Source organism: Chelonia mydas, chromosome 6, assembly GCF_015237465.2.
Source record: "Chelonia mydas isolate rCheMyd1 chromosome 6, rCheMyd1.pri.v2, whole genome shotgun sequence".
Lineage (NCBI taxonomy): Eukaryota > Metazoa > Chordata > Testudines > Cheloniidae > Chelonia > Chelonia mydas.
Genome location: NC_051246.2, coordinates 119,234,530 through 119,259,678, shown reverse-complemented (window position 1 = coordinate 119,259,678; position 25,149 = coordinate 119,234,530). Strand labels below are relative to the sequence as shown.

Here is a 25,149-nt window from a genome sequence, read left to right as displayed (position 1 = left end):
AACAGAGAGAATTCCAGGGGCCTAAATGTTCTAGCCCTAGGTTTTACCTGGTCCTATTCAAAGACAGAAAAGCAGCCTTCCTGTCTTGTTCTGTAGCTGTTGAGTCAGAGGTCTGTAAGTGGGATACGCTGGGGGCTTTGGGGTCAGGTGCAGTCATATAGGTGGCACATACCCAATGATACCAGCTTATGCAATCAGACTTAAGCCAAAGCAGATCTGGTGATGGATGACAAATTTAGACACAACTCCATTGTCATCATTGGAGTTTTACCTTCTAGCACCAAGGATCAATTTATCCCTAGGAACTCTCAGCCATCAGTAGGTTTTCAGCCATCTTATTAGTAATATCCATAGTAGCCAACAGTCTTGAGTAATATATTGGACTGTACTGCCCTTGGGTTCTGATAATAAGACAAGTGTGTTCTCCAGACATCACTGTTGAGTTGCTCCCTATTTTGACTTAATGTTTTAATTGTTGGAAGGTGTACATGGCCATAACCAAAGGACAACAATAGATGGAAGGAAACTCTCATGTCCTCAGAAGAGCTTGTGAAGTACATTGCACCCAGGTTAGAGTGAATATGGTATACTCATTTTCACCAATACAAACACATTCTTCTTGCAGATTCAGCTTCCATCTGATTCCACATAAAGCTGGATTCCTCGATGAATCCCAGCTAACTCCAAAAAGAATGAGCCTTGAATTCAAACAAAGATACCTCTGTTTTCCCCCCAATCAGTTCTGAGACTTCTCGTATTATAAAATTCCAGCACTCATAAATTAGTAGGGACAAAAAAATCTCATGCATACAGGTCCTCCTTGCCCAACTCCAATCTCATGTTTCACTAGCCCTACCATAAGTTGGTCCAGGCCTATTGCTATGTCCGGACACCTGCACCTCACCCATCTTCACTTGCTTATAACTGCAGAAATCTGCTCCAAGTCAGGATGTTCAATATTTTCATGTGCAATGTTCAATATTTTACGTGCATGGTGCTCAGGATAAAACCTGTTCTCCAATCTTTTGCTGTCATTATGTGGCTCTCAAGCTTTCCAAACGGACATGCACCACATACTTCCCATGACCCTGCGCGGTCAGAGGGCTTTAGATTTACTGGGCCAAAGTCTCTACTGGTGTAACTGCATTGACACCAGCAGAGAATTTAGCTTGCTCTCCATCATTAAACGTAAAAGAAGTAATTATTTGATTTAGCATTTTAAATATTTTATTGAATTTATATCTTATGTAAACTTTTTACAGTAGAGTATCCAAGAGCATTTGCATGAAGCACACTGAAATAATTATCTGACTAGTTGACTTGAATATACTGTACAGAAGCTATGACCAGTGTGTACTGGACTCTTTCTATATTGGATCAGTATAATGTTTCTGGCAAGTAAAGGTTTTATTGTCTCACCATTGCATTTACAGCTGGACACTGGAGATGCACTGGCTTTATATATACTACAGTCTTTCTCCTGTACAATATTTAGCTCATTCTATGTCCTTTAGAAACACATACTACAATGGTCCATCTCCACCTGGCTTGTGGGTGGACATGAATAGATAGTGCTCGGTATTTTCATAGAACAGCATTTTAGGCCTAATTGATGGTGTTTAGCATCACATGGTCTCTAGCAGAGAAATCTGGATTGTTTTAACCCATTTCCCCCCCTTCATTGCTATTGTATAAGTAACACAAGTCACAAGCAGGTAGCAATGTGAGCAACATTCTAAATAATTTGCAGACCAACATTTGGGTGAGTATGCACTAAAAGTAACACGGAGATTGGTATGTCTTACAGCACTTGAGATGCATAAGCACATGCTGTATCTATGAATTGGTTACTTAAGGCAGTGGTGACAGAAGCAGATTCATAACATGTCAGATTTTTAACTTCTCTGTGAATAAAGCAAGTCTTCTAGAGCATGAATTCTTTGGTGATCTCCACCACCAAAAGTGATACAGTAACAGGAGGAGAATCATTATTGTGTGTGTGAAAGAAGTATCAAACTCCGACTCCTTTTTCACTTATGTAACATTCAAAGATCAAACAGGAAATTGTACCATCTGCCTAGTTAATACATAACTAGTATTGACTGGAATGTCAGGGCCATAATTTTACCTGTTTGACGTGTGCTTTGAAAGAGAGATCTAAAGTGCAAAACTGGTGAAAAATGTGACTAAAGAATGAGTGATACGGGTTTACACTTTGCTTTTCACCTATTTGAAGATAAAACTTTGTTTAATCAATTTATGTACTAGCATGCATGATCATGTAGTATATTGCCTCTTGCTAATTATATGCTACATTAGGAATATTAATGTCTAGATGAGCTGTCACTGGAAAAAGCATTAAGCCCAACTTCTGCAAAATGTCTAATTGAAACTATATGTGCCCATATGACCATTCAAAGCTCAGAAATAATCTTATTTTGTTATGCTGAACATGGTTGCTATTGGATTTTATCAATAAAGTCTAAGCAGATGGTTCATATAGACATGCAAAAACAGTGTGTCTTAATTTTTTTGCATGTTGTAACAGACTTAATCCAAAGGATCTATATGCAACTTGAAGTGATGGATTTTTAAAGTATGCTTCTGTTTTGTTCAGAACAAAGGTACAGTACGTACAGCGCCTGGGACAGACTGATGAGCATAGGAAATATCGAGCCTCATTATCTTCCTGTCACACTCAGAGGAGCACTTCGGGCATGTGGATAGAGAGGGCTGGGGGGAAATTTCATAATTTTTTTTTTTACTTCCTTTCTCTCCACCCCCTAAATTTCAAAATTTGAAACGTGCAACCAGCACTATATGTGGAAAGGCGGGGAATACTGGATCAGCCATCTTGTCCCCCCCTCACCCCCCACAATCCCTTCAGAACCGCTCAGCAGATACAGCCCTGGCATCAAGGGGGCGGGGGGCTGGGGCAGGAGTTGCTCTTCACAGCATCCTTGTCTTGTGTAAGCAGTATTTCCGTACACCGTATTAGCTTTGCTTGGTGAACCCCTTCTCCCTTCAGGACGGATCTGGGGTCTGGCATTGGTGGAAGTCTCAGTAGAGCACCCCTCCTCTTTTATTCCCCCTGCATTGTTGCAACCCTACTAGCTGCAGGAGAAGATCTGACCCATCATTAACCTCCAAAATAATATTAACAAATGTATACGTACTCACGCGCACATGCTGTCCAAGTGTGTTGGCATACATACAAATTTGTTAATATATCAACTATTAGAACAGTACGTTTTATATTAAGAAATACCCATATAGACACTAGTACAGGATATACGTGTGTTATAGTTAGGTCATGCAAAAGGCATTACCAATACATAAATTAAAGGAAGCAAACACAAAAGCTAAGAAATACAAAATTGCAATGACTATTGGTAATTCATTCTGTTGGGCTCAGAATAGCACCATAATACATCGGAGAAATCTGCAGTTGCTACACACAGTAGGCCAAGATGTTTTGCATCTAGCTTGGATTTGCTGGACTATTTTCAAGATCAGACCTGAAATAGAGTTTCTTTTTCAAAAGCTCTTGGAAGTCTCAATCTTTGGAAGCCGCAGCCATGGAGATTAGTATGAGCACAAGATGAATATAACAGCAGTCCTGGCTTTCAGCACTTTCAAGTCTAAAAGACAGACTCCCCCACAAACCCACCTCTAGGGCCTTCTACACACTTCACAAGATACACAAACAAGGGAAGAAAGGCAGACCCATAGTATCTGGTCATGGAGCTCTTACTGAAGGAATATAAGGAACCATCATAAGGACATAAGAAAGGCCATATGGGGTCAGACCATCTAGCCCAGTATCCTGTCTTCCGACAGTGGCTGGTGCCGGATGCTTCAGAGAGAATGAACAGAAAAGGATAATGATCAGACATGCCAAACCCCCGAAAAAAATGCAGAAATTGGGCTTGTTTTTGGCTTAATTGGCTTGTGAGTTGCTTGTTGGCTAGTTTTTGGCTTGTAGCTTGTTTGGCTTGTGGCTTGTTGCTTGTTGTAGCTTGTTGCTTCTTTTTTTTTATCAGCTCCTGGCAAGCAGTGGGGCAAGGAGGGGAGAGAGTCAGGGATGCACAGCAGGCCCACCACAGTCCCCAACTGCACACTGGGGGGGGATCTAGTCACATAGAGTGTTGGGGTTCTTTGGGATTGGCTTGTTTTGGCCTTGTTTTGAAATGGGATTAGCTTGATTTTTGGCTTATAGTGAAAGTCGGGTGCTTATTTACCGCATGAAATTTGGCAACGGTGGTAACGACCCACCCCCTGTCATCCATTCACAGCGTCTGGCAGTCAGAGGCAAAGGGACACCCAGAGCATGGGGTGGCATCCCTGACCATCTTGGCTAATAGTCATGGATGGACCTAGCCTCCATGAACTTTTCTAATTCTTTTTTGAACCCACTTATCCTCTTGGCCTTCACAACATCCCCCATTCAATGAGTGCCACGGGTTGACTGCTGTGTATGAAGAAGTACTTCCGTACGGTTGTTTTAAAGCTGCTGCCTATTCATTTCATAGAGTGACCCCTGGTTCTTTTACTATGTGAAGGGGTAAATAACACTTCCCTAGTCACTTTCCCCACACCAGTCACCATTTTCTAGATCTCTGTCCTACCCCCTTTAGTCATGTCTCTTACAGTCTGAAGAGGCCCAGTCTAATTTCTCCTCCCATGGAAGCCATTCCATACCCAGAATCTTTTTTTTTTCCCCTTCTGGGTATTTTTTCCAATTCTAATACATAATTTAAAGACGAGGTGACCCAAACTGCATGCAGTATTCAAGGTGTGCGCATACTGTGGCTTTATATAGTGGCAATGATGATATTTTCTGTTTTATTATCTTTCCCTTTCCTAATGGGTCCTAACATCGTTAGCTTTTTTTTAATTGCCATTGCACATTGAGCAGCTGTTTTGAGAACAAACCGTGATGACTCCAAGATCACTTTCTTGAGTGGTAATAGCTAACTTAGACCACATTATTTTGTATCTATAATTGGGATTATGTTTCCCAATGTGCATCACTTTGCATTTATCAATTCTGAATTTCACCTGCCATTTTGTTGCCTAGTTTAGTGAGCCCCTTTTGTAACTCTTTGTAGTCAGGTTTGGACCTAACTATCTAGTGTAATTTTGTATAATCTGCAAACTTTGCCATTTCACCGTTTACCCCCTTTTCCAGCTCATTTATGAATATGTTGAATAGCACTTGTCCCAATACAGATCCTCGGAGGAACTCGCTATTTACCTCTCTCTCTCCACTGTGAAAACCATTTATCCCTACTCTTTATTCTCTATCTTTTAACCAGTTACTGATCCATGAGAGGAGATTCCCTCTTATCCCATGACAGCTTACTTAGCTTAAAAGCTTTTGGTAAAGGACTTTGTCAAAGACTTTCTGAAAGTCCAAGCACCCTATATACAGTATATCACTCTTGTCTACAGGTTTATTGACCCCCTCAACGGATTCTAAGAGATTTGTGAGATGTGATTTTCCTTTACAAAAGCTGTGTTAAATCTTCACCAGCATATCATGTTCATCTATGTGTCTGATAATTCTGTTCTTTACTATAGTTTCAACCAATTTGCCTGGTACTGTACTTGGACTTACCTTTCTGGGAGTGCCAGGATTGTCTCTGGAGCCATTTTTAAAAATCAGCATTATATTAGCTATCCTCCAGTCCTCTGATTTAAATAATAGCTTCCCTACTATAGTCAGTAGTTCTACAATTTCATATTTGAGTTCCTCTGTCACATTCTCTGCAGTGAAGACCAATGCAAAGAATTCATTCAGATTCTCCTCATCAGCCTTGTCTTCTTTGAGTGCTCCTTTAGCACGTCAATCATCCAGTGACCCCACTGACTGTTTGGTAGACGTCCTGCAACTGATGTACTTAACGAAAATTTGCTGTTAGTTTTTTTTTCTTTTGCTAGTTGCTCTTAAAATTCTTTTTTGGCCGACCTAATTACACTTTTACACTTGATTTGCCAGAGTTTATGCTTCTATGTATGTTCCTTAGTAGGAGTCGACTTCCAGTTTTTAAGGGATGTCTTTTTATCTCTAACTGCTGTTTTACTCTGTTGTTTAGCCACGGTGCCTTTTTTTTTTTTTTTTTGGTTCTCTTATTTTTTTATTTATTTGGGGTATACGTGTAGTTTAAGCTTCTTTTATGATGCATGGAGTGGAAAATACAGGAGCAGTATTCATGCAGCTGATGAAGTGGGTTCTAGCCCACAAAAACTTATGCCCAAAGGACTCCTCATTGTTTTTGCTGATACAGACTAACACGGCTACCACTCTGAAACCGGTCACTCTTGTGACTGTTCCTTTTAATTTCTGTGTAACTAGCTTCCTCATTTTTGTGTAGTTCCCCTTTTCAAAGTTAAATGCTACTGTGGTGGGTTTGTTTGGTATTTCTCTCTCTCTCTCCCCCCCCCTTTTCCCCTCTGAAGGATGTTAAATGTAATTACATTATGGTTGAGTGGTTCAGCTGTGTTCACCTCTTGGACCAGATCCTGTGCTTCACTTAGGACTAAATCAAGAATTGCCTCTCCCCTTGTGGGTTCCAGCACTAGCTCCTCCAAGAAACAGTCATTAATGGTGTCTAGAAATTTTATCTCTGCATCCCATCCTGACATGACATGTTCCCCAGTCAATGTGGGGATAGTTGAAATCTCCCATTATTACTGGGCTTTCTAATCTCCCTGAGCCTTTCACCGTCACTGTCACCATCCTAGTCAGCTAGTATAGTCCTACTGCTATCCTCATTATTCAAGCATGGAATTTCTATCCATAGACATTCTATGGTATAGTTTGTAAATTAAATGATGGCGGCTAATAGTAGTTACACTAATAGAATTCGGTATTAGGGGGAACAACTGACATACCTGCCTTTGTTGTTCAGAAGCCCCCCAATATCCATGCAAGGATCTTCTCATGATTCAAACTCACTGTGTTGCTGCAATACCCCAAGGAGGGGCTGCATTTTCCAAGACTGCTAAGTGTGTCTTCACCACCGCTAAAGTACTTGCTTTTGGCGTGCAACACAGTCTTATATTCTTGAAAGTGTATCCCTGAATGTCGCTGTGACTGTGGAAATAAATCTGCGGCTTTGCTTTCTGTTGTCATTTACACTGGTAGAAATCAGGAAGAGTACCACTGAATTCAATGGGAGCTGCTGGAGCTCAGCAAATCCAACTGAGAAATTGGACTCAGCAGAGTATATGCGGTTTCACCGAGACTACCCTACTGTTTACATGAAAATCTTGCTCTCCCAAGACCCCCAATGAGAGTTTTGTTATATTTTACTATTTTTACGGTGGGGGTGTGTGTGTGTGTGAATTTTTCAAAGTATTTTAATTTTTTGCTCAAATTTTTCATCAAAATGTAGAATTTCAACAAAAATGGGATAATTTTTTTCATGGAAATTTAAAAAATAATGTTCCTAAAATAATCTGCAGAGTGGTTTTGACAGATTAGTTTTAATACACATAAAAATAAATAAAAACTGCAGAAATATTCCAGAAATCACCATCAAAAGTGAAATATATATAACTACAGCATAAAAATAATCCAGCTCCTCTACTTTAAAAATGTTACAAAGACAGAGGACTGAAGTTTTAAGATGTGAAAGAGGAAACTACATACATGGAGAAATATAGGGGCTAGTTTTTCAATACAGGCAAGGTAAGCCTCCAAAACAATTCAGACCAATTCTTCTACTAGAGTACGTAGCAGCAGTTCTGCTGAGGTTCCTAGCATGGCACTGATTCACCCAGCTAAGGATGCAGCCCTGCGTATGCACAGGTATACCATGTATTCATCTCTCTCTAAGCAGTCCTACCTGTCTGTTTTTACAAATACTGCAAACGCCTAGGTTTGGTTTGCATGGATGCATTGATGCTTTTGTACATGCAATCAGTGTGCATCCATTTAGAAAATTGGATGCTATATATATTAACTTAATTCTGTGTCCCTAAGCAATAGATCTGGGTAGAAAAGACTGGCTGCAAATCTGGGAATTGTCGCTTTCAAAGTCAGAAGCTGTTATAATAAAATATAAAATAATCATCTGATTTTGTATAATCACAGTCCCTCTAACAAATTAATTGGTAACACAGATGCTACTCTGAAACCTGTATTATCCCAGTTACCCTAGCCTAGTTTTCAGAAGAGTCACCAAACACGTGCTGTAGGGAAAGAGCTAGGCATCTACCATTGGTCTGTCTAGGTGTTTTATTCTGTGCAGTACAAACTTTTAGGTCTTATATTTTTCAAATATTAGTGCCAGCAGAGATGTCGGTCCAGATTCTCTATTCTAGTAACTGCACTTTGTGCTGCTAAGCAGTACTACGTGGCCTTAAACTGGCCAGAAATCACCAGCAGAGAATTCTTCTGTAAAGGGGAATCTCCACTGGTATATTGCTTGTAAAGGGACAGAGCTCCCTCCTATATCCCTGATTTCCACCCCTGGAATGTCAGGGATGGGAGCTCTGCCATGCCTGAGCCGTCACTGGTGAAAGTAGCCTTGCACCAGCCTCGTAAATTAGAGCAGGAGGTGTCCAGATGCTAAGCTCAGGCAACCCTGAATTAGGTAACTGCAATGAGCTTCCTGTAGCTGTCCCTTTCCTCTGTCTCATCACTGCCCAGATATCAGAAGCCTCCCACACTTTCTGGTCCAGAATCAGGTCTGCTTCAAATGAGGGGCCAGATCCTCAGCTAGTATAAAGCCCTTTCCTTCAATGGAGCTATGCTGATTTATGCCAGCTAAGGATCTGGCCCCTCCCACCCCCAAAGTCTTCAGAAAATGGGGCAAGAAAAGCAATGCAAATACTAGATGTGTGTTTAACAACACCTTCTTTCATGCTGATTGGGGGATGAAAATGGCTCTTGGGGCCAGACAAAGGAAGAATGGCTGGCCCTTTCAGCTGAAAATTACAGCTCGACAGTGATTCCTGGCTGTATGCTGAACATTATGAAGCTGTAGAGGGGAAGATGTATCTGTGGCAGAAATTGTATCAAATGTAAAAAATAAAAAAATAGAAATTGCAATCAATTTCCAGAACAGCGGCTGTCACTGACTAGCTCTGCACTTCATTCAGTTCTTAAACAGATGTAAAGATGGGGTTTCTGTGCCTTCTTTTTCTATCTTCCTTATACAGACACTTTATTATTGAATTAATTATCACGTCTTTGTAAAGTGCTCAAGAATTATTGTATTTTGCTAATGGATTCCTCTATTCAGTGGCATATAGAGTATGTGGGGGGGTGGGGTGGGGGAATGTCATAGCTGTGTCACATGGTACATTTTAAAATTATATCGACCTGAACTATGGCATTGCTACCGGCAGCACTATAAAAAGAAAGGTAATTTAAATCAATTAAATCCCAGCTCTTTCATATTGTCATAGAATATTGAGATTCAAAATTAGTGTGAATTCAGTAGAGGAACTGGCACTTTTGGAAGTAATTTTAAATAAGTATATGGTTGTGTCTGATTTTATTAAAGCCAAATATGCAAGAAAAATGTGTGTGTTTGTGCACAGAAACAAACGGAGCCAGATCTTTAGCAAGCTTAAATCTGCATAGCTCTATGGACTTGGAAAAACCTGATTTACAGCAGCTGAAATTTAGCTCGTTAACCCTCAATTTATGGAACTCGGGATGTGATTCTCCTCTCATTGTCTTCATTGTAAAGCAGGTGTAACTCTACTGAAGTGAACACTTACACCTGTGTAAGTGAGTGGAGAATCATTCCTTCAATCTGTCTGATGATGGCAGGGAGAGGGCTTCAAAGGCATGGGCCCTTTGTGGAGACCATCCTGCTGCCAGCTATGCAGCAACTACATCCAGGAGCCAAAATCTGGGGGGACCCATAACCGTGGAAAAGGAGGAAAAAAGAGAGTGATGATCTCAAGCAACTAGATTGCAGACCATATAGGGCATTATAGATCCCCGGTTTCTAGAATTGCTAAAGGGGATGTACAGGCAGGCAGTGTGTGGGGTGCAGCTGGAGTTATACACCCCCTGTGGCTCGCCACATTGAAAAGACAGGCTTCTGTGCTCTGGACTGGCTGAAAAGTCTGAGTTATTTTCAGTGATCGCATCAAGTGGAGAACAATTTTGGATCAAGGCTAAATTATTGCACAGGCCTGGATCGTGGTGGCATGGTCTGCACCACTGAGGAATAGTGGCCTTAGGGCAATTGTGTGTCTGTGGATAGGTGGACACAGATAGAACTGGCCCACACAAAGGAAAAAAATCACTGTCTCTTCAAGTGATCTACTACAGGGAAGCAAGGAAGAGAGAGACTGAATAGGTCAGCATAGTTCCATTAACTTCAGTGGTGCTTTGCTGATTAACACCAGGTGAGGCTCTGGCACTTGAGTATTTAACCTTGTACTGCCCTTTTGTAACCCTTTGGAAGATACCCAGTTACTTTAGCAATGTTGAGAGCCACAGAAGTAGCTAGACGGATACTCTCATTGCTTCCTCGTGCCCCCGCCTGTCTGCATCTACCAGTTGTCTTATACTGGGATGATAAACTCCTGGGGCAGGGATTGTCTTTTTGTTCTGGGTTTGTACAGCATCTAGTACAACGGGGCTCTGACTGATGGTTGGGGCTAGTAGATGCTACAAATAATAACACTACTCATGAGAGCCTAGTTGACGGCTATTAACTCTTCTCTAGATTTTACAGTCATTTTTCACTGGCAGGTGGTGGGGGTAGGAATGAAATTAGTGCTCCCATGGCACTGTGAGGTTGCACACTGCTATATGGGTGCTAAGCGAGATTTTACCTGCTGTTATTTCTTTACCACGTCTTGGCCATTGCCTTCTCTTTAATCATCAATGAACTAAAAGAGGGGATGTCTTGTCCATTGCTACTCCAGCAGGGGTTGCTGTGGTGCTGACTTTGTTCACCGGGTTTGTCAGTGAGTGCTGACTTCTCACACCTCTGTACTAGGCAACTGGTGTGGTGGAGAGGAGGCCACTTGAGGTTCCATTTTGCAGTATGGCATGGGGCTCTGGACAATTGCAGTGTATTGAGATCTGGGTTTCTGCAGTGCTCTTCATCTCTGCCTCCTTTTGGGGGGGTGGAGGGGGCAAGTCCTGGCTTTCCATGACCATCCACCTTAAAGGGACTTGGGCCCTGCTGCTTCTACGCGGACTGGTCTGATTGAATAGCGTGTGTGTGCTAAGATAGGAGGTCCGATGGTACAAAACTGGGGTGCTCTAGGACTTGACCTGGCCCAGCTGCAATGTGTGAAATAGCATATACTGTACAATGTGTTCTGGGTGCTGGCAGGCAGCTGGTGCAGGGGGTGTTAGAAGTTGTGGAAAGGGCAGGGAGAAGACAGGTGATTTGAGAGGCCAGGAGGAGAGGGGTGTGTGGGAGGGAAAGACATGTCATTACCCCTTTGACACCTGCTCTCTGAGGCCAATCTCTGCTGCAATCCTTAATGCAAACATTCCCAAATTCAACACTGCCGCTCCTACAGACTCTCCCGTACACCAAAGACACTTAACACTGCCTAGGTAAAGCACTTTCCATGTCCCATCACCCCACTATGAAGCCCCCAGCTCCTCGTGTGCAGCTGCCATCCTGTTCTTTCCACCAGCAATGGGCAGGATCTTAAAGTGCTCATTCCACTCCTTCCGTGTTCCAAACCCCTATCCTACTGTGACCATCCTCTCCTTCCCTAAGGCTTATCTCAGCACCCTCCCTCTGAGCTCTAAGGCTTCCCCTTTCCTTGCATGATGCGCAGGGTGCTCGCTCCCCAGCCAAACCACCAGGCTCAATGCACTCCTCACCTGACCCCTTCCTTGCTCACCCCTAAACCTCAGTGTATGGTCTGCAGGCTCAGCACACCCCCAAGTTCAGTGACCCCTTACCCATCTGACATCCAGGCCTAAGTACAGCCTCCCTCCTATCCTTGGTGCTCCATGCACCCCTAAACCCGGGAATTAGTGCATTCCCTTCCCCTCCATGCCCCAGAAACAGTGCATCCCTAACCCTGGGGTTAAAAGTACCCCTACTCCTCCATGCCCCAGGCTCACCCCCTAACTCCAGGGCTCAAGTCACCCTCTCTTCCCTCCATGCCCTAAGCTCAGTGCACCCCTTTCAGTGCTCCAGGCTCAGGGCACCCCCTCCCCTGGGACTCAGGTCATCCCTAGCCCTGGGTCTTGGTGCATCCCAACCCTGGGACTCAGGGCACCCCTCCCCCTGGGTCTCGATGCACCCCCTAACCCTGGGGCTCAGGGCACCCCTAACCCTGGGTCTTGGTGCCCCCCTCCCCCTGGGGTCAGGGCACCCCTAACCCTGGGTCTTGGTGCACCCCCGCGGGACTCAGGCACCCCTAACCCTGGGTCTCGGCGCCCCCCGGGTTCAGGGCACCCTCCACTACACTCTCCCCGCAAGGAATTCAAAGCGCCACTGAAGTTGCTCCTGAGATGCCGAGAGCGTCATCGCCTCCTAGCAACTCTCATAGCAACGGGCCAACATCTGCTCCCTCTGGACCAATCCGGGAGCGGCACATCTGGGCTGCCCGCCTCCTGCTCTGAAGCGAGTCGGGGATGCGCTCGGCAGCGAGTGGAGGGACCTGCCGGAGCTGGGGCTGCCGCCGCGGGCAGGCTGAGGAGCAGGAGCCGAGCGGGGAGGCGGCGTTTCAAGCCAGGGGCGAGCGCCGGAGCCAGCCCCGCCCTGTGGCCCGGCTTGCCCGGTAAGTGCCTTTGTATTGCACAGCCCAGCGGCCCCTTAGGGCGGCTCGGGCAGGGGGCATGAGGGGGAAGCCCCTGCCTGGCCGGGGCGGTGACCGCCCCCCGGGGCTCGCTCTGCCGGCTGCTTGGGAGAACTTCCCCCGCCTCGTCTCCGGCTTTGCGAGCCCTCCAAGGCTGTGGGGGAGGCTTGTCATGAATTCTCTAATACTAAGCGGGAGCCACTCGCCCTTTGGCCAGCCGAGTGGCGAGCGCAGGGCCGGGCAAAGGGCAGCTGGATCGCAGCATCTCCTGTCTTTCAGTCCCAAACTCGGAAAAGTAACCACAGCAACTCTTTCCATGGGTTCCTCCTGCTCTTCCTCTGGGATGAGACAGCTGTCTCTCTATAGGCATTGCCTATATCTGAGGGACCCAGACAGAGAGGCTTGAGCCCTAGGGTTTTCTCATGAATATGTATTAAAAGTGTCCCGTGGGACCTTAAAGACTAACAGATTTATTTGGGCCTAAGCTTGCCTGGGTTAAAAAACCCACTTCTTCAGATACATCTGAAGAAGTGGGGTTTTTTACCCACGAAAGCTTATGCCCACATAAATCTGCTAGTCTTTAAAGTGCCACCAGACTCCTCGTTGTTTTGGTGGATACAGACTAACACGGCTACTCCCTGATACTAGACTCTGAAAGTGCAGAGCTTGGTACGCTGGCTGCAGAGGAAGAGTAACTGACAAGAACTATCCATGGCAGAAACACATTAGAGCACAGCTAGAGCTAAAAATATGATTTGAATGATGCTACATTTAGATTGGTGTCAAGTATCAGGGGGTAGCCCTGTTAGTCTGTATCCACAAAAACAACAGGGAGTCCATGCATCTGAAGAAGTGGGTTTTTTACCCACCAAAGTTTATGCCCAAATAAATCTGTTAGTCTTTAAGGTGCCACCAGACTCCTTATTGTTTTTGTGGATACAGACTAACACAGCTACCCCCTGATATAAAAAGTGTGTGTGTCTATACATACAGCACATGCAAGTGCAGACCCACCCTCTTTATAGTTTTCTGATGGGAGTGGTGTCTTTAATATGTGTTTAAAAATTCTCCTCTAATATAGAATGCAAGACAGTGCTCAAATACAAGCTTATTTGCATTCATATTGGGTACCTCACCTAAAGGGCAAAAATGGAGACATCCACACTGCAATAACGGGACCGATTGTAAATGATAAATTCTGATGTTTCCAAAACCTACTTTATTATATACACATTGTGTAGGTGTGTATATAATAAGAGATTGTTACTACTCCACAAAATTATGTTGTAATCTTGCTCGCAGTACTTCAGCTTTTTTTTCAGGAAAGGTACAGTCTGACAGCAATCAATCAAAGGGTATAAAAGTCTGTAACTTAAAAAGGAGGAGTTCAGGACAGTAAAAGGATATGGCTCATGTAATGGCACGGCCTTTCGAGAACCAGGCAGTCGGACTAACAGCGTTCCCGCTTACATAATTATAAACACGCTCCTCAGTGAAATGAGGGTTTGTAATGTTTCAATGACTTTATGTTCCAAATGGCGCCTAAGAAATAAGGTCAAAGCTATGGAGCTGCATGTGACTGCGGGGAATGGCTTTTTGTGTTACGAAATATCATGGGGTCTCCTTAAGCAACATTTTGATCTTTTACAAGCTAACAACTTTCGGTGCGCGCCTTGATTTTGCCGCGCGAAGTGTTTGTCTCTCCTTGACCCACCCCGCCAGTGCACCAGTGCGGCGCTGTGAGAGATGCTAGCAGAGCCTGGGCAAAGAGGGAGTTTGACCCGAAACCATCCCAGAGAGCCGCGCTGCAGATTGATTCAGCATCACAAGGAAACTGACAGGTTAGCTGACTACCCACAATGGCCGTTGTCTAAATACAGAATAAACGTCTCTTTAATAGAATTTGGACAATCAATATAATGGGCTGCTTTCCGGCAAGACTGCTCCAGTGTAGAAGTTGAACAAGGGGTTGCTTATTCATAGCTATTTTAAAAGGGGGCCAGCCAGAAGAGATGATTTTCTCTTATTTATTTGCTATACACAGACCAAATCCTGCTCACTTTGCTAAAGTGAATAGTCCCAAAGAAGCTAACGGAGCTACTGGGATAAGCAAGGTGATGATCTCCCTGTGATTAAGTACAATGTCTTCACTAATGTAAAAGCCAAACTTTCTCGAGCACAGGGATACTTGTATCAGTGAAGGAAAAGTGCACAGAATTAAGTAGTGGGGTCCTCAGAGATGATTAGCCAACCACAAGGAATGTCATTTTAAAGCACAAAGCCAGCAGTTTCAGCAACATTAAACAGTATGGATACAGTCTAGCAGTCTTTACTCAGGTAAAACTCCATGCAAGTTAAATGGAGTTTTCTCTGTTTAAGGTCTGAGCAAGAAATGCAAGATTTGTCCTGCTCTTTTAAAAAGATTGCAGCTGATTTTGAATCCATGAGAAATCTTTGTGCTGGCAAAGTGCCTCCCTTCCGCAGGTTCACCTGTTCGTGGTGCAGTAGCTTCACAGAGTCAAACAGTAGAGCAGCTACTCTCAGTGCCCAGGAAAGATGGAAGCTCAGCAACCTGGTGTCTTAAATCAAAGAAAGATTTCAGCCAGGATGCTCCTTAAGTGCAAGCTGTGCTTGGGTTAGAGAAAAAAGAATTTATTACTGTATTTTGACAGCAGTCGCAAGGACTTTACAGTATTTCCCAGGGTGTCAAAGTCATGTCTCCTATTGAAAATAAATGTCAATTTCTATTCGTTTAAAAGCCTGAAGTTTTCTATTTAAGTATGCAAGAGACACTTAGATATGGTATGCGTCTCGGTCGTCTTTAGCCCGCCTGCATATTGATGATCTTCCCGACGCTGTGATAGGAATCTAAGTAGGAACATGTTACTACCATTCACCTTGAAATGTGCATTAAGCTCATATTGTAGTCAGTGAATCTCAGAGGTTATCAGCTGCAGATGTCTGGGTCACCAAGCCACTGTTGAGGTACTGACACAGCCCCTGTCACTGCATCATCTGAGCAGGTCATAAATGTGAATGAATTTCCCCTCAGGCAGTGAAGCGGAAACTGAGGCACAGAGAATTAAGTAACTTGCCCAAGGTCACACATGCAGTCTGTAGAAAAGCTGAGAATAGAACCCAAGTCTCCCGAGTCCCCCTCTAGGGTCCTAACCACAAATCCATCCTTCCTTGTCACCTAACTAGATAACCATTTATAAACCCAAGTCTTGTCTCCTGCCCCTGATATAAATTGCATCATTGTTAAAATCACTCTACATCAACTGATTAAAGGGAAAGCATTTGCCCTGTTATTGAGACCATTGTTATGATCACACAGGTCAAATTAAAGAGCTTCTTGCAATTTTCAGTCAAAGTATGACATTGCTATATTCTGAATATATTTCCACTTTAATTTAGATAAGATAACCCTCTGTTCCAAGCATGCTTAATACATCACCGCATATCATGCCGTGTAGCACTACTATTGTTATTCTTGAAATTAATAGAAAGGGGCACATTAGGCAGTTAGAGCATATAATTAAAGACATTGTAAAGTTACATTTGGGGAATCAAGATTAGAGATGTAGGCGTCTATTCTCTCACTGATGTGTGGGATTTATGCTTCTAACTGCCATTAGCACTGATGGGAGCTACAAATGCAACTCCCCTGTGCACTGAGTGTTGAGAACAGACATTCAGAGTGTGTCATGTGAAGTGTAAACAGCGCACCAGTGTGAGGGGGAAAGAAGGCCAACCTGGTTAACTGCCATTGAGATCCACCAGTGCCCAGCACCTTGGAAAATCAGGCCACAGACTGTTAGTTTAGCCTTTGATGAACAGGAATGGATGTAAGCGTGTGCTTGTATGCTTTGCTGAAGGTGACTATCCTTATTTTCGGAGGTTGGAAGTATGGGCCAAATCCAGCGCTGTTGTAAGCAGGGACATCACCAGTGATGTTAGTAGCATTGCACCCACTGGAAAATTTGGCCCTCTGGCTTGAACTGTGGTGTGGTGATGAAGAAATTTGATATGGTTATCATACAGCTGTCTCCCAGGTTGAGAGCCAGGGGGAGAGACTCGTGCCACCTTGCTGTAACTGTCAAAACACTTGGCTCCCAAGAAGAGCCTTACGCACAAGGAGCACCGAGTCAGTGTGTTTATATTGAAACAAAGCCCTAAGAACCTGATTCACTGCTGCGTTACTCCAGTTTTATGCAGCTGTAAATTGAAACCAGGCTGAAAGATGTACATAACCAGCCAAATCAGAAAATACAACATCAGTCGTAAGCGTGAGGGTATCCCAAACCTCAGTTAGCATGTCTTTCTTTGGGTTTCCGAGTGGGCACTTTCTTTGGGTTTATAAACACAGAAATAGGAGGGCTCTGGGTGGCACTGGGGAATATCCCCTGATTGGGTCTTGTCTAAGTTGGTAGTTGAAGTCACTGAGCATTGTGGGTGTGCAAGGAATACAGGATCAAACCCTCAGTTGTCTAACTTGGCTGTGAGGGACAGTTCATTCTCCCTACCCATTAAGATCTTGGTGTTTCACATCCACGGGCATTTCCTACTGTTCCATATATGAATAAGTGAATATCTGTGGAAATGGCTATTTGGGCACTTAACTGCCTGCATGGATGATTGCAGCAATATATGTGCAAATCAGAGTGCATGACCATACATGTTTGTTAAGTACACGAATAAGGCTCAAACTTTTGAAAAATTTCCTTTTAATTTGAGTCACTTGCTTAGTTTAAGGTTTGCTGTGTTGTTGAGAAACATTGTCTCAAATTCTCCAGGATATTAAAACTTTTCCCTCCAATTGCCTCTGGCATAAAGCTGACTTAAATCCAGCACCTCAGACCCTTATAAAAAGGCATTTTGGGTGATGTACCACCATGATAGTGGCTCCGACACTGCACAGCTACTGGCTTAGGGGGCATGAGCTCGGAGAAAAGGGTGTGGCCACGCATCCTGATGCCCCAGGATCATGGGAGCATCACCTTTAAAGCTGTGCTGGTAACACGTTGCATCAAGTGATCTAGTGAAGCCCAGGACTTTGAAAGTTAAAGAGAATTAATCCTTCCCGTCAGGGTTTGCAGGCCAGCCTTGTAGCCTTCTGTAGTAGGGGAAGCCCACCCTGGCTAAACAATCGGAGAGAAAACACTGCATGGAGAACCTCACAGAGATCTTTCTATTTCAGATGCTTCCTGTGGGATTTTCCATGAGCTCTGGCGAAAGGGCTGTTAACCAGCTGGATCTGGCCCCTGGGAAATATCCCAGCACAGGAGAAATCCCTGATTGACACAAAGCCAGTAAAACTGGCTCTATGCCATCCTCCCCCACTCCACCACAGGAGCCCCTGGCACAAAAGATGTGTTGGAGTGTGGCTAGGACATTCCCGTGCTGTAGCTATCCCTGGCTGCCAGAATGGCCCCTTGGTGCCAGTTAGGTCTGTCCCCCTCCCCAGCTTACTCAGGATAGAAGAGGCACACAGGTGACATGAAGCCACCTCTGCCCCCTTTCCCTCCGTCTATTGGTCCCTGTGCCAAGCTCTGGTGTAGGGATGAATTGGGCCCTTGATGTCCAATGAAACATTCTGGGGATCAATCCTGCTCCCACTGACGTCAATGGGCAAAATGTCCATTGACATCAGTGACAGTGGATTGGGCCCACTGAATCATATAACATAGGCATTGCCTGTTGGAATCCAACTGCTCTCATGTTGGGTATAGTGTAGGAGAACACACAGTCACACATTTAAGGAGTGTATCAGCGCTCATAGCAGGAACCTCAGCTTGGCTGGAGCATCGTGAAAGTTTAGGGGAGGGGTAGTTAATCAGGTACTAACTTATTATGCTAGAACTCTTATGGAGGGATGGGTCCAGAACAAAACCCCCAGGGCCCAGCAGCAGATGGTCAGAGCCAGATCTGCTCCTGCATGTGGCCCTTCTCTCCATAGTGGGCTGAAACAAAAGCCTTCATCCAATGCCCCCACCCCAACCTCTGTGGTCTGGGTCCACCTCTTCCCTCCTCTATAAGTTTTGTTGTGGAATCAAATGGAGTATTCTTTCTGCTCAGTGCCCATCTGAGTCATACAGTCAGAACTATAGAAATCGACTTATAAGCAATAAAACACAACTAAGTGTGACCACTCCACACCATGCTGAAATCCAACTAAGATTTTACTTTCAAGAGCTCATTCACTTTGCTGTGACCACAGCATCACCTAGTGTGTAGAATGGTAATTACGCTCCAAGGAAACCACCTCTTCAGTGTTTCACAGTGGGACGCGGGGGTAACATGGTCTCTCTTGTACGATGAGTAAACAATTCTGAACCATAAAGCTGCTCTACGGAAGAGTGAAGAAACAACTGTTATTGCATCCCACCCATATACATTATTGTGGGTGAGATGCCATCAAATCTTTACACGGGATGTAAATTCACATCCTTGTTCAATGGTGCTGAATGCCCTTCCTAGGTTAAGTGCATCACGGATACTAGAACATCTGAACTCAACAGATGAAACCATCCATTTGTACTACTATTCCATTGGTTGATCATATTTCTGTAACCACTGCTAGCCTCCCACCCTTCCAATGGCTCATTAATTTCACCTGAGTCACATATCAAGGTAATGTAAGTTTTTGTGGCAGGAGTCTTGCCTTTCTCTTAGTTCTGCAATGTGTCTAGCACCACCTGTGTGTGCTTGAAAAAAAAAAAGATGATAGAGCTAATGATCTGTAAACAAAACTCCTGTTAGTCCCAGAAACCAAACAGCCGCGGCTTATAGACACATCGTTTTGCACATGCCAGACTAACATTACAGGGGACATCAATTTGCCACAATCGTTGCTGATACTCTATTTTTTGTTGCACAGCTGATCCCATCAGGGTATTGACAAATACGCTAACGACGTCGAAAGTAGCCTACTTTAAGAGAAAATATGCAGAAGAAGAAGATTTACATCAAGATTACCAGGGGTATTTTCCAAAAGTGAGTATGTTTCTAATAAATATTCCGAAGGGGAAAAGCTCTTGTTCTTATTCCTTGATCCTAAAGCTATATTGGTTGTTTTTACTTCTCAGCACCTGATATTACCTGAGGACCGGACTTGTATTCTAAAACTGTCTCTGCAGAAACTTCGATTCCTTGAAGACCCTGAAACCTATCTCCGCAGGTCTGTGCTTATTAACAATTTGCTGAGGAAGATCCACCTAGAGACAGACAAAGAGAGCTATGAATACTTTAAGGAGGCACCCTGTTATAGGACCGCTTACTCGGATACAAGAAAACGGCTGAAGTTTATGGTACAAGAATGCTGTTCTCAGTCACTCTATTATGAAGAGCTGCATTCGTATCATATTGTGCCTTATTCTACAGAGAATTCCATTTATGGAATGGGCTATACAAGCAGCCACTTGGAGCAAAATTCTCAGTTGCTTATTTATAAAATGAATTGAAGTAGCTGTTAGATCCACTGATGTTTTGTTTCTGAATGCTTGAACTGCTTATTAACATGCGAAGATGAGGCACTAATTGTAAACACACTTGTGATGAAAGACGGGATACAAACAGAGATGAATGGAGGGTACTTTGATTAATACTCTGCAGTCATTGGTATGCAAAGGGTTTTATAAGCAGAGAGCTTGCGTGCAATGCATTTTGTAGAAACTAAGCGACATTAAGTTGCCAGTGTAGATATAAACATTTTATCTACTTTGTATTTAAATTATGCCATACCAGGTGAGAGGTAAAAACCAAAAGTGACAGATTATTCTGACAATGAAAATTTAGGGGTGGGAGTTATTTTCTGTAAGGTTTAGAAAGCAAGTTTTCTTTGACAAATGCTTTGAATGTGAAGGAATCAGTGCCAAAAGAAATGCCTCTTTGGTTAGGATTTTCAAAAGAGCAAAATAACTCATCCAGTAATCACAAGAAGTTCTACACTGAGATCAGTCAGCACTCTAGTGAGGGTGTTTTTAATTGAGCCACTAAATTGCTCTCACTTCTTACTTATCTTTCTGTTGACACACATTTTGCGACAAAACGGAATGACTCAGATGAAAGTCTATTTTCTCAGCCAGTTGTCAGTGTTTTCTAAACATGATTTGAATCCCCTCCAGGTTGCCTGGCTGGAATTCTGAGGTTTGTGTGTGTGCGTGCGCTATTTACTATTCGACCATGTGGTACATCGCACGATCAGTGTTAGAGCTTAGGTGGGCACTTTTTTGTGATTTGAAAACAAAATAAAACAAAAACCCACATTCCAGAAAGGGAATATATTAGACACACTGGAGTAAAACCTCAGAGGACTTTCATTTGAGATGAGTTTAATCTGCATTAGTGACAGTGTTTGAGGTGGAGTTAGATGTCTAATGTCAATTTTTCAAATTTCCTTTAGAATATATATCAAGCATGTCCTATGAGACACATTGCGCAATCTGATGACGAGAATGGGAAAGTCATAGCTGCCAGAGCTATGTTCTGAAAATACCAAAGAGTAGCATTAGGGAGAGAATGACATTAAAATAAATGGGGTCAAAAGCAGGGATTGCACTGTAACTTGGGAGAACATTATGAACAAGCCAGTAAACTACATAGTTACCAATATATTTGTTGTTCACTTAATGATGACTTGCAACACAGAATTGCTGAACAAATATGCCTGATCCAAAGCTTATGGAAGTCAAAGGGAGTCCTATAGACTATAAGTTTATAGTGAAGGAATCAGCTTTGCATTGCAGGTTTTAGCCACTGGAGCTTTAAAGGTAATGCTAAGTGAAATAGTAGTATATTGTAACAATGGAGGCAGACATGTATTCAAGTAACCAATTTTCTCATGTAGATTTGACTGATGCTATTTCTCAAGTGTTATACAGTATGAACAAATAAAAATGGCCTTACATGGATGTGCTTAGTATAGAACAAAGATTCCACCTGTAACCCTACTTAAAATGCCTTGCTCTTGTATATTGCACACACAATTGCTGCTGTCAGACATGTATTAACCGTACAATAAATAAAAGACAAGGGCAGGAAGTATGAGGAGCAAAGTCAAGTGAGTCAAGGATGATATTCATAGTTAGAAGCCAATGCGGGTTTCAGAGACAGGAAGAGAGAGAACTAAAAATCCAGGAAAGAAGAGAATTTGTAGTAAAAATGTTCAGACCTAAATTCAACACAACTACTACTCCCAAATTTCAGAATCTACAACTGTATGAAATGCCCTTACTATTAAATAGCCTACGGACAGCACAGAAATGGGAAAGCTGGAAAATGGGGCAATGCCGCTTCTTAAGTGAAATTAGTAATTGTGAATGGTTAGGTTCTGAGAAGCCACTTTCATTTTTCTTAGAGGCAAAATGTCCATACTTACCTTGGAGGTAAAGGGGTCAAATTGTCTGAAGACCAGATCCTCCGCTGGTGTGATTCAACATAGCTCCGCTGGTGTAAATCAATGGCCTCTTGTTGGCCCACTGGAGTAATGCCTGCAGAAAAACTGGCCCAAACTTTCAAACATTAGCTCGCATTTTGCAAACTGAAGTATTTTGAAAAAAACATCGGTTAAAAGCTACTAATATACGCTACATATCACAACAAGGAAAACTGAAAGAAGGCCAGGCTAGTCTGGAGAAAGGCTCCAATTATCTAGTATGTGTAATAAGTGTACTACTATAAACCGGTAGTGAAATGAGTTTACTGTATGATATGTGAGAGAATGATATGATCAGTGTTGTTAGAGGAGCCATCATCCCTCAGAGAGCTCTCTTATCTCTGATGGTACATTGCCTACTGTGTGTGCAGGGACAGCTGGGGAAAGGGATATTAGAGGACTAATAGGTGTCTCTGGGAAATTATTTCTGCCTTCTGGTTTTAAAAATATGTAATTTTCTGCTCGAAAGTGAACAGATTCATGCACTTTTTTCTTTGTGTTAGTTTTTCTGCAGCATTCGAAATGATCAGCTTATTTTATGAAATGCTAAATAACCCTTTCTCACTGACTGACAGTGTATGCACACTATAATTCTGGGCTAAAAGGCAAGGCTCATTACATTACATTATACTTCACAAATAATTCATAACGTTACTTCTACTATTTTGCAAGAAAGGAAGGGAAAAAAATTGAGCTGGAGTTAGCCTTTAACCTTTGCTAGAACTACAATACTTGTTGAAGTCATCTTTGAAAAAATGACTTTGTCTGGGGAAATAAGTAACTGCTTTCTGGCCTGTTAAAAGCTTATTTTATATGATGCTGCATGATGGGTTGCAGCTTAATGCACCTTTAAAAGATATCAAGGAAAAAACAAACATCCTGAAAGGGTCTCAGGTAACTAACTGCTTGGCGTTTCAGAAGATCAAGGGTTTGGTTCTTCCAGAGACGGCTGAAAAATGGGATAACATTTTCACCAACGTTTTGTTCCTCTCTTTTTGGGCCAAAAAAGTTTAAGCAAAATGTAATTAAAATATTTCAAGCAGAAACTGGATGAAATTTTTGTGAAATTTTCCCACCCACTCTTTCTTGGTTAAATTCTTGAGGAAAAAAATTAATCAAAAACTTCAGAATTGTGAACATTCTCAACTGCCCCCTACTTGCACTTCATGTCGTTTAGCTGTTTATTGCAGAGCTTTGCTCACACTATACACAGCTCCAAATGACTGCACAGGCACGCTGAAGAGGAGAATCAGACCCTACAACTTGACTATGGAAGTTATTAAATTATCTAGTGATATTTGAATACTCTGTTACCAAACCACCATTTAGTACTGTAATCCAGATACATAAAGAGATGTTTTATTGATAAAGCCATTCAGGGTTTAGTTTGACTTCTGCAACACGTTTTTCTGAACTTTCCTAGGTGATCCCATCTATAGGTAGCCCAGAGTCAGACTTCAGTGTAAAGAAATGTATATGATTTTACAACTGTACTATGCACACACACAGGTCATATTTGTACTGGGTGTAAAGAAATTCCTTCCTCTCAAAACCAGTTGTCTTGGAATATATTCTAAAAATAATGTATGACACCTTAGAGACAATATAAAGGCTATGTCGGACAGGGAAAGATTTGGTAGCAACATTTGGTAATTTTGCAAATGACTGGCTTAAGAAAAATTAACGTTTAGTGCAGTGTTGCATGTATTTACTCAGAAACTCACTTGACTGTTTAGTATAAACATGTAAATTATTATGTTTTCTTTGTACCACTTTTCCTGGTTGGCTTCAAGTATCAGGCCTGATCTTGAAAACATTTATTAGCAGGCATCGTGCTTATTGCACTGAGTCATCTCATTGCCTGCAGTGGAACTATTTGTGGCCATAAGCATTTACAGGCTCAAGCTCATAATTATCACTTGCCAAAGGCAGAGTGTCTTGCAGTTACATGATAGAGGACTTACATACTCCTGTAAGTCACATGCATTTGGAAACACAATGGCCTGGATTCTGTAAGCTTTTACAATGTGCTTAACTTACCAACATGTGTAGCCTCATTGATATCAATGGGATACTCATGCTTAAAGTTAAGCATGTGCGTAAGTACTTGCAGGATTTGGCTGATGTATACAGTGGAGCCACTCCCAAGTTGCCTAATTTTCAATGGATGTGATTACTGAGCTACCGCTTGAGTTCTTGAATATGTATATCAGGCATCGTCAGTAAAAGTTTTGTTTTTAGTGAATGCGTTCAGTTGAGTATATCGAATATTGTGCCTTAAAGTCCCCTCGTCATAGGAGCCTTCTGTGAAAACTAAACCACAATATAGCTGATGATAATTTTGTGTATCCTCCAAAGATCCAGGTTGATACTTGGGAGTACATTAAAAAGCCATTACTCTAAAAAGAAACCTAATAGCAGGATTTCAGACTCTAACCAATATAAACCAAGGCTTTACTTTTTCCTTTTTATTCAATGATTTCTCTTTCATGATTCATTCAGTGATATTTTCCCAGTTCTTGTCATACTCCTTGGGTTCTATTTTACCCACAGCTGCAGGTTATACACAAGATGCTCTTCAGATAAATTCAGTGACAGAGCTGCAAAACAGAATCCTCTCTTTCATTTAAATCCTTTATATACAATGTTTTTGCATCAGGGAATCACCCTGGCATAATAGCTGGTACAGGCATTGTCAAATATATTTCATATTAATAAAGCATCAAAAGGAGACATCTCTTTCTACTGAAAGCATGAACCTGCATTATAATATTAGATCGTGATTCTACACCACTTAGTTGGAGTAATACATATTTGTTGTATAATCATGGAAAAATGTTGTTTTTAATGTTTAAAATTACTTGGGACCTGGTTTAAGAGATTGTTTTCTAAAGTGAATGGTAGAAAAAGTGTACATGTATTTTAAATATATATGTGTGCATGTTATTAATAAAAATCTATTT

General features: G+C 42.5%; 1 protein-coding gene across 1 annotated transcript; it reads left to right on the top strand.

Annotated features, from left to right (window-relative positions):
* Nucleotides 1–222: 222 nt before the first annotated feature.
* On the top strand, nucleotides 223–25,149 carry LOC119566499. The gene is made up of 4 exons (XM_043549393.1): nucleotides 223–318; nucleotides 12,432–12,732; nucleotides 19,631–19,746; nucleotides 19,839–25,149. The coding sequence occupies exons 1-4, from the start codon at nucleotides 223–225 to the stop codon at nucleotides 20,211–20,213; spliced, it is 888 nt and encodes a 295-aa protein (XP_043405328.1). The 3' UTR covers nucleotides 20,214–25,149.

What these genes read in the sequence shown, in the direction of transcription:
- LOC119566499 (XM_043549393.1), top strand. Translation starts at nt 223, where the DNA reads ATGGATGACAAATTTAGACACAACTCCATTGTCATCATTGGAGTTTTA. An exon ending in CCTGTGGCCCGGCTTGCCCG is followed by an intron (nt 12,733 to 19,630) that starts GTAAGTGCCTTT and finishes TTTGTTGCACAG; the next exon opens with CTGATCCCATCAGGGTATTG. An exon ending in ACCAGGGGTATTTTCCAAAA is followed by an intron (nt 19,747 to 19,838) that starts GTGAGTATGTTT and finishes TTTACTTCTCAG; the next exon opens with CACCTGATATTACCTGAGGA.